Source organism: Mytilus trossulus, chromosome 5 (assembly GCF_036588685.1).
Source record: "Mytilus trossulus isolate FHL-02 chromosome 5, PNRI_Mtr1.1.1.hap1, whole genome shotgun sequence".
Taxonomy (NCBI): domain Eukaryota; kingdom Metazoa; phylum Mollusca; class Bivalvia; order Mytilida; family Mytilidae; genus Mytilus; species Mytilus trossulus.
The window spans coordinates 15798579-15816706 of NC_086377.1; the positions used below are offsets into that span (position 1 = coordinate 15798579).

At 31.6% G+C, this 18128-nt stretch overlaps 1 protein-coding gene across 1 annotated transcript; it reads right to left on the reverse strand.

Annotated features, from left to right (window-relative positions):
• Positions 1-9977: 9977 nt before the first annotated feature.
• Positions 9978-17832, reverse strand: LOC134717653 (tyrosine-protein kinase SRK3-like). The gene is made up of 7 exons (XM_063580149.1): positions 17262-17832; positions 16064-16108; positions 14981-15055; positions 14005-14264; positions 12416-12572; positions 10881-11012; positions 9978-10414 (listed from the first exon to the last, which is right to left on the reverse strand). The coding sequence occupies exons 1-7, from the start codon at positions 17830-17832 to the stop codon at positions 10182-10184; spliced, it is 1473 nt and encodes a 490-aa protein (XP_063436219.1). The 3' UTR covers positions 9978-10181.
• Between the last annotated feature and the right edge of the window lie 296 nt (positions 17833-18128).

Consider the following 18128-nt stretch of genomic DNA (forward strand, 5'->3'; position numbering starts at 1 on the left):
TGCAAAAACCCTTATATTGTATAGCAATCTAATATTTGAAAGTAAAAATTTGTTTAAACTAAGATTTTGTCGTTGATGCTGTCATGAATTTTAAAGATTTATTGCACTAGTGCAATATTAAAATTTATTGGTTACTTTCTGTGGGGAATATTATATTGCTATACAATAAATTATTTTATTAAGCTTTTATTTGCAATATTGCACATATGATAATGAAAACCAAAACCTGTCGGAAAGTAACTGCATTCCGTGTAAACGACCATACATGTAGGGTGCAACTTTTTTTTATCGGAAAGTTAGATAAAAAATCGACACACAACTTTCTAAGTACTTTATGATTTTTTAAACTTGTTTAAAAATATTCAATATTCTTATCAGGTTAGGTTCATATTGTAACTTATAGGTTGACATTTATTTTAATTTTTTGGTAAAAAAAAACCTGTAATTTGAGATCTTAAAAAATGCAAAAAAAAAATGTTGTCGTCTCAAATCAATGCTTTAGATATCAAAACAACACACTGTAAATTTGGAACTATTTGGATTAGTTTCGAGATTGTAATATTTTCTTTAAATTTCCCTTCACACATACTGTCTATAGTAAATCAATTGATGATGTATACATTTTAACGATCTTTTCGTTGGAGCCGAACTTTGCTTTACAAATAAACGGAGAAACTGTATGATTTAAAAAAAAATGATGGCAAACATTATTTTGTACCTTTGAATAAGAGGTTCGTACATGTATCAAAAAAAGTCGTGTATCGTTTCTTTTGTTGACTAGTATATTTATTTAGAAGTACATAACTGAATGTGTTTTTTTGTAATGTGCGACTGCATTTGAAAAAAAAAGAAAGATTGTAATATATATTATGTATATTACCTGAAGTATCATTTTTCTTGCTATTGGATCCGTATTAAATACATACATGATCAAAACTTATTTGCAAGTCACGTCATTATCATTTGAGATCTTTGTGCACAGGTATTTTTAGCTAGTAAACATAACTTTAAACAATTTTTATGTGGTATCAAATTTGAAAAAAAAAAAATCACACACGTTCTGAATGTAAATTGTTTGTTTATGAAGATGGAACAACATATCTAGCAGCCTATTCATCAAAACATGCAATAGAAGAAAGAATACATAATATAATAAAATTAGGGACATGATTTTTAATCTTGAACATTTATTTTCATCACCAATAACGCTAAAAAAAATCTTTCTGATACAATTGAGAACGAAATATAACTTAAAGCTTGTGTTGTTGTGCAATGGAATGTCCATGCCGTCATTTTTTCGTACTAGATATGCTTAAAAAGAAAAAAATAATGCTGCAAAAGCTTATAAATTACTAGAGCAAACAAAAATGATGAAGGCTGGTAATTCATTTTCATAAATACACACACAATAGAATTGTGCGTTTTAAAACTTATTATTGTTAATAGTATTTAAATCTTAACCACGGCATAACATAAAACATTAAATTTTGTGCTTAAAGGGATATTTACTTTTATTCATACCTACGAATTCAACTAACATTCTCAAAGTAGTTTTATATTTTTCACAAAAACTTATATTCAAATTACAAAAAGATTTCCAAATAAGCAATTAGCAATCCATGGGCTAGTTATAACGTATCATCAATTAGGCCGTATTTTAGGCAATTCACTATCTAAATAACTGGTTAGTTATTATCAGTTACCTTTCAAACTAAAATGAATCATTAGCTAGGTATGTTGGTTTGATCTGTTTTTTACCATTGACATCTCCTTCTTAATGTGTTAATTTTTAAAAGAGTAATTCAATTTGCTGGTAATGCGCGAAAAACGATAGACCCTTCCTTGTTACCTACAGGGGTTTTAGTTCTTTTCTAGATCATACAACATGTACAAATTCTTTGTTTTTTCTTGGTTTATTTTTATACGCCCGTCAAAATTTGGACGTATTTGGGTTTATAAATGTCCAGCGTCCGTCTGTTTGTCTGTCAGACTGTCTGTCTTTCCGGCGTCCACATGTCGCACCGTTACTCGAGAACAGCTTATTCAAATTTCATGAAAAAAATAGTTGTTTCTTATGATACTCAACTGATCTGTATACTTTTTGATAAACATAGGCTTTAACATTTTTGAGTTACGATACTTTATAACTGAAACAGGGGCTGGTTTTTGCATGTCGCACTGTATCTCAAAAACGATTTTTGATTTTTATACTTTTTGGTGATGATTCAAAATTTATTAATGAGTATTTTTGTAAAGAAAGGTGGGATTTTAACATGTTGCACCGTATCTCAAAACAACATTAATGATTACTACTTAAAATTTTACACACTTCTTAGTTATACTAATTTTAAGATCTGTATATTCTTTGGTGATGATTCAAAAATAAATTTTAGAGTTATTGATTGGTTTTTGTAAAAAAAAAGGGTTCAAATGTCGCGCCGTGTCTTGACTGAAACGATACTGGTCTTTTAAACACGAGCACCTTACTTGATTAAATGTACTGGTATTTGTTCATAATTACCCTTAAACCGTGAGAATAACTAAACAGGGGTGGATTTTTTTCCCTAAGTCGCACTATATCTCAAAAACGGTTTTTGATTATTGCTTAAAACTTTACACAGTTATTATTTATATAAATCTATATAATTTTTGGTTATGATTCAAAATTTTATTTTAAAGGTATTGAGTTTTTTTTTTTTGTAAAAAAGGGGGGTTTCACAATTCGCGCCGTATCGTAGAATCTATTTTGGTTGATGATTTTTTGATTATGGCATAAAAAAGCGTATCATGCGCTTACGGCGCAGCTGATAATTAAAATTTTAGTTGTGTTTTCTCTTTATTGATTTGTTATATTTGAAAAAAACAATCTACTGTTGGCTGTGTGTTTTCATACATCTCATTTGCATTTTGCATTAAGCAACAACATTAAACTTTACAAAAACTGCATATTCAACACAAAACAACTTAAAAACAGAACTTATTAGAAAAAAATACTCATAAGGCAGATAACAAAGTACTTACGGATGCGACATTGTAAATTTATTCAATCTATGCGCTGCAGTACAAGTAGGACAAAGAAAATCATCACACAATGGGCAAAATGAAATTGCATTCATACTTTTGTACTTTTTGCCTCTCTTACATGGTCGACATATTTCACTTGTAAGCTCCATTTTCTGAACAAAATGATAAGACATTCGTCGTTAGTTGTAGGTGTTGCTTATTCCAATATTCCAATTGAATTTAATATAAAAAAAACATCTAGCACCTCAACTGAGAAAAATCAATGTGCATCATGTGCATTATATTGAAAAACTACGATAAAAAAATATTTATCCCAGCTAAAAAAACCGTCTTTGTCCTTCAGATGAATCACTCGTATTCTAGTTTTATTGCGTTGAATTTTTGATCCAATACAAATCAACTAGATTCATCGCACTGCATTTTTGTACACTACATGCACTAATTGTGAATATTTAAACTTCCTGATTGAAATATTGTGAATGAGGAGGATTTTATTACATTATATATAGAAATTCAAACTCGACTAAATCTCAAGAAAATACAGCAAATAAAAAACCTTTAAAGCAGAAAATAATATTTCTCTTTCTCCTTCACTGTATTAATATTTCCCAACAGATTGAGAACAAACAACCTTCTCCTTACAGTAAAATAAATGTTTTCGGCAAAGTATTGCACAGCCGGTCGTGGCAGGTTATCTATACATCTCCACAACAAAAAACTCGTAAGTACATACAAATTATGTGATAGTTTTATCAGTAAAATATAGCCAGCATTTTATAGAAAAAATGCTTGAAATAAGTTGCACGAAAATAATTTCCAATATAAAATTTGTCAAATATAATTTAATCAAATAGTAACACTTTTGTTTAAAAAGTTTGTGTGGGAATTGGAAAAAAGGGGAAAAGACGAGGGTAGCAACCGAATCAAGAGTACAACCAAGAGCACATAGTTTAACCCTTCAACGTTCCTACCGGTCAATCTGACCGTTAAGCTTAATTTGTGGCGGAGTAGTTTGCATGAAGTTTTGTATCGTTGACAATTTTTGACGTACATATGTGGTTGTGGGCTCAAATTGAAGATCAGTATACCACCAACTTGATTTTTGGTGTCTGAAACCAACAAAATGCAATGCATTATGTCAATTTGCCCTATATTGACAAGATTTTTTTGGGGGAAAACTATTTTATTTTCATTTTTAAATAGAATATTTTCACAAAATGTCACAAGACAAATTGTTGCTGTTTTTTGTTTTAAAATGACAATTTTCATAACTGTGCCGAGATCATTTACAAGAGTACTATCAAAACTGTAAGTAAAACCCATACACATACAAAAAATCTGATTCATAAAGTATCAACACTGAAACAAAACTCAAATTACAAGGAGTTTTCATGTTATGTTTTGTCAGTTTTTATAGCAAAAGAGATGAGAACACCTAAAATGTGTTAAAAATTGTTAGCCAAGTCGGAATAGCAATAACAAATCTTTGTTTCTTTAGTGTCTGGTTATGTGGGTGTTGGATATCGTATCGCTAAGGTATAGAAACAGTGACATATAGACGAAAAAACGAACATTTCTGAATAACTTTCATACAAATTTGCTTGAAAAAATAATAAATTGCTTCTTAGGAAAACGAAGTTGGATTATGTTCTCCCAAAATTAATTTCTAGTTTTACAGAAAGGGTGACTTATATGCTTAAATTTCATAAGGTTTCCAATGGTTTCTGTGGCTCAGTTGAAAGATGCACAGTCTTACACCCGGATGATCGCGTGTTCAAACCTCACTGCCGGAGGATGAAAAAATAAATTCCTATATTAAATGAAACTTAATTTAACTTTACTTTCAATTTCAATTAAGACAACTGAAATACATGATTACATCAAAAAGAAAATTTTACCCCCCCGCCCCTTTTTCTCCCCTCTCTCTGTTTTTGTTACATTCTTAGCCTTGGCACTCAATAATACCAGATTTTCATTCAATATTTACTCAAAATTATTTCCTAAAGCCTCATTCTGTAGGCAGTTATGAGTAGTACCTATTTAACATAAACTTGGGCCATTTATTTGACTATGACAAAAATTCTCAAAAAATCCACTATTTGTCGGTGTTTCGCGTCTTGATATTTCTACCAATCAGACAGGTTTTGCATATTTCTGTATAAAGTTTTCACCGATAACGTTGCCGAAAGTCTTCATGCATTAATTTAACACTAAAACTATGTTCTATTTTTGTCACTAAATGTCTGTAAAACCGCTTTTCCGCTTGAATTGTACATTTTTGTCACTTTAATTCAGCATGTCACGTGACTTTTGAGAGATATCACGTGACCAACATTAGAATTATTTTCCTTAAATCAAGTTTTCCTGAAACCTTGGTCAATTATCTATCAGATGAGTCTTACTTGTCCTTTGAGTGAGCTTTTTATCGAAATGTGCAATTGATTGAAAACAGATATCCTTTATTCGGGAAGAAAAGGTTAAAAATCCTTGAATGTTAAAGGGTTAACCTCCAAAGAATATTTTACACTCTAAAGTTAGCCAATCATACTTTTCTCATTTAATTATTACATAATAATGATAATACAAATTCATTTAGAAGTAGTTAAAAGGATTGAACTAGTAAGTCTTAGTGGCCGAAATTTAACGATGTTTGTTGTTTTGGGTAGTGTAGTGTAGTTTGGGTGACATTTACATAGTGAGGAAATATTTAGAGAATACCAAAACTGAGCTGTGATTATGACATGATTATTTAATATTGACTCTGAGTACATTTTAAGACCGTGAATATAGTATGTTATCGCTATTTTGTGCATTTTTCTGTTGATCTTTTTTTTGTGATAATTTTCATATCATGCTTCTCGCTTGAGATTGTAAAATTATCACTAGTCTAGAAACTAAGGAGGCCAAGTGGCGTTGATAACTACATTGACATGAAATTGACAACTTAGTCATAGGTGAAATAGCGATAAATAGATTATCATTGGTCATCTCAGCTCGATTGAGATCTCTCGTTGAGATGATCAACGATAACCTAGACATGTGTAATTTCATTCTTTTAGACGTCTGTGTTAATTTTTTTCTCCTCCATTACAGATTGTAGAATATGAGAGTGATGAATAAAAAACATAACCTAAGTTGAGTCATTACTGTTTTGGTTCGTTCAATAATATAAGAATATTTAACTACTATATATATATATATTATTTGTGACTGTATCTTACATTTATTTGTAGGATCCTTTACTATAGATAATTTAGCTGATCTGTAAACAACAACATCTTCATGCCTTATATATCATGTACTGTAGTACGCCGCTAGATTAAAACTGACGTGGAAAGGTAACACATGCCCACCGAAAGTTCTTTTTTGTTGTGGATTCATTATCATTCGTGGGATATCAATTTTCATAGATTACGTTGGCAGAGAAGAACCACGAAAATAAATGTTCAACGAATTACAAATTTCATAAAGGCTTGAATGCAGACTTAAGCAAAACCACGAATTTAATTATTCACGAACATGTAAGTTTTCCTTAATCCACGAAAATTGGTATTCACGAAAAAAAATGAATCTACAGTATAAGGATTTCAGAATCTATCACCTTTTGAAATGCTTGGGGATAGTCTTTGAACATAGTTTGAAGCGTCCAAATATGTGACAAGCTATGAGATGTTCAGGCTTTTGGAGGTTTTCAAGTCATTATAAGTTGATTTTTGGACATACATTCAAAACATCTTTTTCGCGTGTTATTTTTGCATGTATGTTTATCTATTATACTTACACCGTGTATCATCGTACAGCGGATACATGTACTAACCAAGCGGGCGTGAGCGATTTTGATCTTACACGGTAACGAAAAATCTTTGTTCTGTTCATATAATATCAATGTGTTTTTCAATCTAAACATAATTTCTGTTTTAAGAAATGATTTGGTCGTAGGTTGAAGATTAGAGACGTCTTATTTTTTCCAAAAACAAGAGGGATTACTAAAAGTATGAGCAAATACTTGTAAAAGAAGTTGGTCCTCGTCTCATCCGATATAATTCTATATTCATTTCAACTCTGATAGATGGTCAATGTGTGTGTGTGTTATAAGTATAGCTGTTTCAATAATTGGCATTGAAACCTTTAATACATATGTTATTTTACGATATTTTATATCTGGACGTTATGTATTCGGGTTTAGTTTTCTGTAATTAGTTTTTACTTCAGTTTCATTATGTATATCTCTTTCATATTCATTTGTTAAAATTTACTGTTTGCAATAGTGTGAATTGTTTTATATAATATGAATGTTCTAATCCTGGGCGTACAAACAATGCCGTATTTGGCAAAACCTTTTCAACTTTTGATCTTCAGTGCTGTACAATTTTGTATTTGTTTTGTCACTGGTGAGTCTCGTGTGGACTAGACGCGTTTTTGGCGTATTGAATTTTAAACCTGATGCTTTTTGTTATCTATTAATCATGCTTTTCTTTGTCTAATATGATCTTCTTTTTATTTGTATTGTAGTCCTGTAATATTTTGTTTTCATTTCAATGTTATATTTAACTGTGCCATTAAAGTGCGAGGTTTGGCATGCCTTAAAACCAGGTTCAACCCACCACTTTTATTCCCCTTTAAAAGTGTCCTGTACCAAGTCAGGAAGATGGCCATTGTTATAATATTGTTCGTTTCTGTGTGTGTGTTGCATTTTAACGTTGAGTCGTTTCTGTTTTCTCTTATTTTTGAGATAAGACGTGGCACGGTACTTGTCTATCTCATATTCATGTATTTGGTTTTGATGTTATATTTGTAATTCTCGTGGTGTATTGTCTGTTGCTTGGTCCGTTTCGGTGTTGTGTCGTTGTTCTCCTCTTATATTTAATGCGTTTCCCTCGGTTTTGGTTTGTTGCCCCGATTTTGTTTTTTGTCCATGGATTTATGAGTTTTGAACAGCGGTATACTACTGTTGCCTTTATTTATCCATAAAGAAGCGTTGTGTACGGTGTTTAGCTGACCACATACATCATTATGTACGGTGCATAGTTAAGTTGTTGTACACCGTACACAAATACCATATTTTCATACTCGTTTATTACCTAAACTGTTTCAAGGCATGAGTAATCGCAGGTAGTTTTATGATAGGTAACCATTACTGTTGCCCTGTATTAGGTTTCTTTCAGATTAAACATGTGAATGTCTCAACAACTGTATCGAAATTGAAAGTGGGTGTTGACTTTCACAACTATTTGCGCACGAACAAGTAAATTGTTCTTATTTGAATAGCAAAGTTGTTTTATGAATAGGACAAAATCGATGCAAAAATTATTTGATGGCAGGACTTTCAAATGTTGAGAAATGTACATTCAATATTGATAAAGCAAAACAAAGATCTTCGTTACCTTGTAAGGTCAAAATCGATCATGCCCGCTTGGTAAGTACCAATATCCGGTGTACTGATGATACACGGTGACTTAGTGTTTGTTCTGCTCTTGTTATAGGGGATGTGCTGTTCAAGTCTTTCCCAAATATCTTTCTGACTTAAATTTGAATTTTTCTTTAACATCTTTCACATTATTTTTGGTATGAAAGTTTTAAAATTGTGGTTTGATGTCTTATTATTGCCTATTGGTTATACATCACCGTGAGCAAATTAACATATTTAATAAATAAGACGTACTACCGGGTTTGAACTAATATGATCAATTCGACGGGGGTCACATGTGACATAGGACATGCTTACCTTTCTAAAATACCTGAGACTTCCCCTAGATGTAATAGGGATGTGTATTTGGAGACATATTAAGTAAGATTTTAAGTGCCCAAAAATTAAAAATGTTTAACAATTCAAAACAGCCTATTTTATGTAAAAAAATAAATAATTGAAAACAGCAAAATCGACAACCACTGAGTTGCAGATGCTTGACTTGGGACAGACGCATACATAATGAATTATTTTAAACATATTTTCTTTGTTCAAGTACAAATTGGATAAGATACAAGTCAAACACATATATGAAGTCTCCTACATTTAACATTTAAGGCAATATAATACAAACATATATTTTAAGCATGCATGTATAGAATAGTACATCTATTTAGTTTATACATATATAAATATTGATCAAAAGACGGAAAATTGAAGAAAAAAAGAAAATGATATTAATACAGAAAAAAAAATGATTAATATATGTTATAATCGATAAGAACCATCGTTTGCAAATGTTTACGTCTACTGTGAAAGTACTTTAATTCGTGGGTATAAATTTTCGTGGTTTCAACAAAATAACAAGTTCGTGGGTTTTTAAATTCGTGGATTTTAGTTTTCTAAGAAAAAAAATGAAAAATTAAAGCCTTTAAAAACGAATGTTACAAATAGTCTGGATTAAAGGCAATTGCAAAGTAAACATTGACCTCGTAAATCGTAGTGATAACACTAATTAACCCACGGTAAAGTGATCAACAGATTAAAGACATGAAATTCATTATTTCCCATTATGTACGAGAACTATGAGGATATGAAATGAATACTTTAGCAAACTAGCATATCAATAACGGAAATCCAACTTTCATCGATGAAAAATATTTTTTATGAGAATTGTCAGATCAAAAGATTTACAGTTTAGTTTGTTAAAGATTAAATGAGTATAATCCTGCATGCGGTTTTAGTTCTGTTATTGCCATTTAAGTATTATCAGATTTTTCGTTATTCAATATTATTCTCTAGATCATATTAGAAGTCAAACCTACCGATGGGGATCTTCCCTTGTCTTGATTTGGATAATCATTTTATGGTTGTTTTATTTCGTTGGACACTTAAATTCGTGGATAAAGTCATCCACGAAAACCACGAAAATTGGTACCCCACGAATAAAAGTACTTTCACAGTATTTATGATAGTTTATCATTACTCATCATGTAACTGGCAACTGCAGACTTAAACTGTATCAGAAAGTAAAATGGACCGCTCTAATAAATATCTATGCATGTAAATTATCCGTTTGATTTTTAGACTCTCTTTAAAAGCAGTCCAGAACATTATTGGGAAAATAATGTCCAAATAAGTGTATTGTAAACATGAAGTAATCGCCTTTTTATGTTTAAAATGTGAATGTAAAATCAATTCATCTTTTTATCAAGAAGATATACAACCTAGTTGCATTGAAATTGACCAGTCATTGATTCATGTAATCGTCATCTTCCAGATCGTCCACTTCATCATATCCATGTTCCGTGCAAATTTCGTAGTCACCGAAAAAGTGAGATATATACTCAAATGTTATTCGAGAATCCGGGTCTTTAGACCAGCAATCTATGGCATGATCATAAATAGCTTCAGGACAACAATCAGGTCGTATGTGCCTTAAGTCCCTTTTTATTCTGTTAAATACCTCTGGATCTTTTAAGTCTAAAGAAAGAAAACAAAAAAAAGTAAACATTGTTCAGATCGTAATATAATAATGTTTAAGTTATAGACATTTTGTTTCTAAGTATCCAAGAGTGTAACGCGTTCGATAAAAAGCACGCGTAAGTAAACGTTCATAAAAGAACTTGTGTTTTGCTAGTTGAAATTACTACGTTGTTAAGGACTCGTCTATTGGAGTATTCAAACTGCACATGTCATTTTACTGCGAGTTATACTGATGAGTCACAGAAAGACGAAACAAGGTCTTGCGTACCAAACATAAGTATTTCAATTTAAAAAGTTTTTTTATATCTATCTTGAGTTTCGATATAGTTTTGGCTTGTTGGATATTTCTGAGTGTTCACATTGTAAATTGTAAATTATATACCTATAGTGTAAATAAAAACAATTTCCTTAAACATGTGACGTATGTGTTAGAACATTATTTTTTGATATCTGAAAACTTTACCTTCATAAGGTATTTGGCAGTGTCCAAACACTTCCATTAATAGTATTCCAAAAGACCACACATCAGATTTGGTGGTTGCTTTTTCCCCTTCGATAATCTCTTGTGCCAACCATCTTACCGGAGGAATAGTGCCTACATAAAGTTTAATAAGTATTTTAATTGTATTTTCTATTGCTAACTAAGGTAAAGATAAGGCTACATATATATTTGTTTTTCAATTATCTAGGGTAGTTTTAGATTTTAAGTAAATTCCTATGAACAAAAATAAAATTCTATAAATAAAAGCAAAACAATCTAATCTTACTCATTAATTAATTTGTTGACAGTTTTGAACTAGTGTTTCAATGCATGGCTTTCAACTTTCTATGTGCTTAACATTCATAACTAGGCTTTTTGAAGATTGAAGATTGCATATTTTGGCTTTAATATTGATTCACTGATAGGGTCTTTGCATCGGAACTAAACACATTTATTTCTAAAAAAACAATTGTTTGCATGACATGGGTTATGTTCTTCTCATATATTTTATGATAGTATGATACTAAACCCTTAACGGGAGGGATTGTGCCTGATATTCATATGATGAAGACATAATCTTTCAATCAGTTTAATTGAGGTCTGGAGCTGGCATGTCAGTTACCTGCTAGTAGTCTGTTGTTATTTATGTATTATTGTCATTTTATTTATTTTCTTTTGTTACATCTTTTGACATCGGACTCGGACTTCTCTTGAACTGAATTTTAATGTGCGTATTGTTATTCTTTTACTTTTCTACATTGACTAGAGGTATAGGGGAGGGTTGAGATCTCATAAACATGTTTAACCCCGCCGCAATTTTGCGCCTGTCCCAAGTCAGGAGTTTCTGGCCTTTGTTAGTCTTGTATGATTTTAAATTTAAGTTTCTTGTGTATAATTCGGAGTTTAGTATGACGTCCATTATCACTGTACTATTATGCATATTTTAGGGGCCAGCTGACGGACACCTACGGGTGCGGGAATTCTCGCTACATTGAAGACCCATTGGCTGCCTTCGGCTGTTGTCTACTCTATGGTCGGGTGGTTGTCGCTTTGACATATTCACCATTTCCTTTCTCAATTTTATTTTTGAAACTGTCAACTAAAAGTAAAGCAGCTGAACATGAACAAGTATTAACCTTAAGATCTTTGACAAAACATTGACATTTCTATAAGAATGTAAACGTAAGGATGATGAATACATACTACTTTAAGGAAGCAGGAGTGTTAACTTTTATTTCTGAATTGTAATTTAATTCCTGGTTATAACATTAAGACTGAGTGTGGATTTACTTCATAAACTAGTGGGCATTTTTATTACAGACAATGCGTGCGAAGTATGAAAATGGTTGATCACCAAACGTAACATTGATTGGTTTCTTCCATATCGATATAACATATCTGAATATCAGTCAACATGTTTCCGTAAGTTGTAAAAAAATATATACGGCCTTGATGTTTAACATCAATGTTTTGATACCTTTAATATACATATTCCAGCACGTATAGATGCTACTTACGTCGTCGTTTGGGATCTATTGTATGGTCATTTGTCATGTGCGCAAACTTGAACCCACATACTTTCGGGGTCCAATTTGATCCGAATAATATATTGTCTGCTCTCAAATCGGAATGGATAATATCCCTGGTTCCTAGAAAATCCATTCCTTTAGCAATCTAGAATATACAAACTAAAAGTCAATGAACGGTTTCTTTTTTAATATTGTTAGACCTTATTTTCGTCGTTAAGGATTTCAAACATGCGGTAGAGGTGTTAAATAAGTCTAAACAAAGTAGATGTTTATTGTACCATATAGGGTCGTGACCGCCTTCAACAAATTGAAGATTATGTCACATGTTTTACCGAAATTCTGAAAACTGTCATATCCCCTTAAATGATTTTTTTGACAAACTGTTAGCACAGACGTTTTGTAGTTACTTACTAGTCTACATATATATTTGATCTAAAATGTAGAATGGAAATAGGGGAACATACTAACATGAACTACCTTGTTCATGTATTTCTCACATTGGGACAGTTTAATTTTAAAATTTCAAATTTAACTGTACAGAGCACTAGTGGAGAAAGATCGGAATACACGAGATATATATACTAGAGACATTGTTTTTTTGTCTCTTATGAGTTTTGAAAGATAAACAAACAAAGTGTGTTCTTCCTTCTTCAAGATTTACCGAACATTGTGTTATTTATATAATAGAAGACAAGAAGATGAAAAAATGGGGTTATGATTGAATTTCGACCAAATAATTGTCAAAAACAGAGTTTTCTTGATATATGAAAAAACATTTTTCGTTCATGCCAATCATGAACTGTTAAAATAGTAAAATAGCATCACAATTAACTATTGCAACTTCGTGCGATACGTCTTATCGAATATTTTGGCCACGAGCATCACTGAAGAGACATGTATAGTCGAAATGCGCATCTGGTGCAAGAAAATTGGTACCGTTAATTTTATTACTACCACTGGGTCGATGCCTCTGCTGGTGTACTATTAGTCCCCGAGGGTATCACCAGCCCAGTATCCAGTACTTCGGTACTGGCATGAAATACGGATTTTTTGTGTTATCAAAATTTGCTGTTACAAAATATAAGAAATTATTATAAATTAAGGAATGTATCTCCCTCATGCGAAGCTCTGATTCCTTTCACAGATTTGGCTATACTTTTTGGACCTTTTGGATTATAGCTCTTCATTTTTTATATGAGCTTTGGATTTCAAATATTTTGGCCACGAGCATCACTGAAGAGACATGTATAGTCGAAAAGCGCATCTGGTGCAAGAACATTGGTACCGTTAATTTTATTATCGTAGTAGTTTCAATAGAAATTAAAAAGACGTTTTATTTATTACAACAACGTTTACAGATTCAGAGAAAAAGACATCGAGCATTACAGTATACATATCTCGGGAAGGTAATAAAGAACGTAGATATCTAGTGCACATTCTATTAAAAGCGTGTTACCATACATACATTATCTGGGTAGTTTTAAGAAGACAATAATAAATACGGTAAGATAATAGAAAAAAACATATCAAAGCATAGTTTGTTTTGGAAAAGAAAAAAAGTACACTGTTGCTTTCACCTTAGATGTCAGTTCAGTCATATGCTTCATAGATGTGTCCATTGATGTATGCTCATCTAACAAAATATGCTTCAATGTATATTCCGTAAGATATTCCATGACTAGAGATACTGGATGGTGCTCTGTGCTGACTCCTATCATCTTGATAACGTTCTCATGAGATGCACCCTTTAATATGTGAGCTTCTTTCAGAAAGGATACATGTACGTGGTTATTATCAACGTTTTTCTTCACGGCTACTGTAGAACCTTGAAACGTTGCTGGAAATAATCAAAAGTCAAAATGATGTAGTTAGGAGTTGTCGGTATATGTGGTTTGCTTCTTTTTCAAATATCAAATTGTATTGGAAATACATATTAAATGCCCAACAAACAATACAGAAATGGATTTCAAGAAAAAAGACAATTCGGGCCGCTAATTGGTTGGTGGATCCAATGATTTGGTTCTTAGTATATGACTTTGCATGTATTACAGTCTTTAAAACAACTGAGGTTATATTGTGTGACATCTTGATGCAAACATTCTGGTGATCAGATAACATCTATAATAAGCAGACTTGAATAAGACATTGCACACACATTTGTGTTGTACATATGACATGTATAAAGGTAAAACAATTGACATTGTTTGGTGAGTAATTATCCCTATTGTATACATACATCGTATTTGTATGTTCCAATTGGCAGTTTCAGAATCTAAAGGACTATGGAAAATTTCATTGTTCGTTCACCAAAATGAAAATAACGTCACTACATTGGTTGAATTTCCATTGTTTTGAACGTTTTCAACCAATCACGACGTTTCGGTGTACATTTTTGAAAATATTACCTAGAATGCACTATATTCGTAAACGGCGAATTGCAGATTAATTATTTTATTTATTGTACGAATATTTAAATTTATATATATTATGTTAAATAGACATTCATTTCAATTTGAACTGTATCACATTTTCAATTGTTCGTTTTTAGCTTACCTTTCCAAACTCGCCCTGAATAAACAGCCTTTTCAAACCGATCAAGGGATGATCTTTTAATATCAGGAAACCATCCTACAGTGACAAAAAAAAATTAGTTTGAAATGCATTATTCTCTGGTATTTTATTGAACAAAAGAATGCGGTTCAAAAATATAGATCTACATGTAGGAACTTTCAAAGATAAAAAAACTTTGCAAAAAACTATGGGATAATATTAGATTCTGCAAAACAGAAATGTTAGTATGATAGCTGGTATATTTCTAAATTATTAACAGCATTTATAAACAATATTTCAGATGAACATTAAAAAATGAAAAAAAGATGGTAGCGGTTAATTTTATTTCAAATGAGACTATTGTAAATAGTACGATAAGCTTACACATGTTCGTCGGAAAAAAGACTAGGTAGAAAAATAGGAATATGACTGTCGTCTCCAATTCATACAGTCGAATAAACGAATAAAACAAATTTTCGGCACACTTTTAATAGGAACTGGTTCGAAACATACATATATATATCCACTTTCGTGTTTCGTTATTTGTAGAGAAAATTAGTGTCGAAATTTTTAACATCGTAAACAAGTTGCTCCTATGTTATTTCTATACTGTGACCAGACACACCTTACTTTTTGTTTTTTATAGAAGATAATGGCTAGATGAGTTTTATACGAACATATCAAATACCCCTATGATATCGTCTCAACATAAATATACAATGATCTTGTATAAAAGTTCTTTGAACTCATTTTTTTAAGGATTCATGCTTGTATATTTCATGTATTTATCAAATTAGAAAAATATCATTAATGATTTATCCATAAAAAGTGGTACATAAATTTCTTCATGTAGAAGTAAGTCATTTTTAAAAAGAAATAGTCATGCATTCATTTTAAACAAATGAAATAAAATCTGTAGAAAATGCATCTTTTCCCAATATTTCAGTTTTAAACGTGGCGAATACTAACATTTAACTTTAGCGACGTCTTGACCCCCCCCCCTTCTGACTGTGTCCTTTGCCTTATAAGTGGTTTCTTACATTAGTCGTTATATTATAACATGTTCGTTGTGAAATTTATACATACCGGTCGAGGTTTTTGTTTTAGGTTCTGTTAATGCAGTTTTCGGATCTGAAAATAAAAATACTATTTCTAAAAGGCATGGATATATTTTGAGTCATTGTCATATTGTAGAATCATTCACTGATATGTGTGTATTCATTTGTTATAAAGTTTACCTCTATATTTTAAAGGTATCTGATTGTGAACATAGATAAAAATGTTAAATAAAGTATAATAAACTGTCTAACGCCAAGTTATTTTCAATATGCGGGAAATGGAGAAGAAATATATGACAAAGTCAAATTATACTTTGTGCACTAACTGAATAAATGAAAAACATCTGTCATATTTAATTTTGGGACAAGCATTCTCAGAAAAAAATGCTCGATTGAACATGGTTTGAAAATAATACAAGCCAGACCTTCAACTATCAATACAGTAGGTTTTCTATTAAAACAAAACATAAAATACGTATGGGGAACTATTCGAATTCAAACTTCGTCAAAACTATGAGATAAAATTGAGAATGGAAATTAGGAATGTGTCAAAGAGACAACAACCCGATCAAAGAACAGCCAACAGCAGATGGTCAGCAACAGACTTCCTTCAGCTGGTCCCTAAACAAATACATATACTAGTTCAGTGATAATGAACGCGATGCTAAGCTTCTAATTGTACATAAGAAACTAAAATTAAAAATGAAACAAGACTAACAAAGACCAGAGTCTTCTGACTTGAGAAAGGCGCAAAAATGCGGCAGGGTTAAACATTTTTTTTTTAGATCTCAACCCTTCCCCTATAATACTAGCCAATGTAGAAAAGTAAACGCATAACAATACGCACATAAAAATTCAGTTCAGGAAAGGTCCGAGTTTGATGTTAGAAGATGTTACTAAAGAAAATAAACAAAATGACAACAATACATAAATAACACATAAGACTACGATCAGTTAACTGATATTCCAGCTCCAGACTTGAATCAAACTGATTCAAAGATTATGTCTTCATCATATTCATATCATGCACAATCCTTCTCATTAAGGGTTTAGTATCAAATTATCATAACAAATATAAGAAGAAAAGCCTACACAATAAACACATTAAACACCTAACAAGCAAACAAATGAATTTCAGAAAGACTTACAACTCACAACTGTTTAATCGGGATTTACCACCTATCTATTTTTAATTTTTGAAATACACTTTAGTTCTCGTTTCTCACCTAAACAATGTGATTTGGTGCACTCTTTCTGGATATTCTTTTCTTTGATGCATTCAGCATTTTGTTTGTGTTTATGGTCTTCGCCTTCATCATGCATCAACACAATTTCTTCTGTTTTAACGGTTATTGATCCGAGTTTCTGGATACGAATGATTTTAGTATTTGCTAATTTGATATCGAATTTTTGCATTTTACCGTTAGTTGTCTCAAATCTCTTTTTGATAGTAGACAACTCCTTGATCATATTTCCTCTAAGTCCAAATTTATTATTTGTAAAATCATAATTTTCAACAGATGCAAGATGTTGTAGAAACTCGTCCAAAGATTTTTGAATATCAAGAAGTTCTCTTTTCTGAGAATTGTACAATCCTTTGCATTTGTCTATTTCAGATGATAATGTTCCTTTAAGCTCAGACTCAAGTTTCAAAACTGTACTTTCGATTTCTTGTCTTACTTCTGCAACTGCTTCAACAACTTCATTTTCTTGAACTTTAAGGTTTAGGTTATTGTGTTCAGTTAGCTCTACCAATTCATGTATTTTGCTTTTCACATCTGTACATTCCGTTACCATTTCGTTGTACCACGAAGATCGTTGTGGTAATTTCTCATTACAATCAGGACTTTGACCTTTATTCCAGCAAACCTCGTAACCTGTACTAGAAAAATTCACCTCATGTTGTAACGTGAACTTGTTACGCTTATGTGCGTCTGCGCATGCCATGCACAATGGTTCTGAGCATTCGGTACACCAGGCCGCTGTGCTGTTGTGTAAACTGCCTCTTTTGCACGACTCACATAGTTGTGGAACTACCAGATTATAGCTACGTAGAAAGAAAAGTGTTAACGTCAATGTTTTTAAGAACTATA

What these genes read in the sequence shown, in the direction of transcription:
- LOC134717653 (XM_063580149.1), bottom strand. Translation starts at nt 17,832, where the DNA reads ATGGTAACGGAATGTACAGATGTGAAAAGCAAAATACATGAATTGGTA. An exon ending in AATAGATCCCAAACGACGAC is followed by an intron (nt 11,013 to 12,415) that starts GTAAGTAGCATC and finishes AACTTTATGTAG; the next exon opens with GCACTATTCCTCCGGTAAGA. An exon ending in CTGCCAAATACCTTATGAAG is followed by an intron (nt 10,415 to 10,880) that starts GTAAAGTTTTCA and finishes TTCTTTCTTTAG; the next exon opens with ACTTAAAAGATCCAGAGGTA.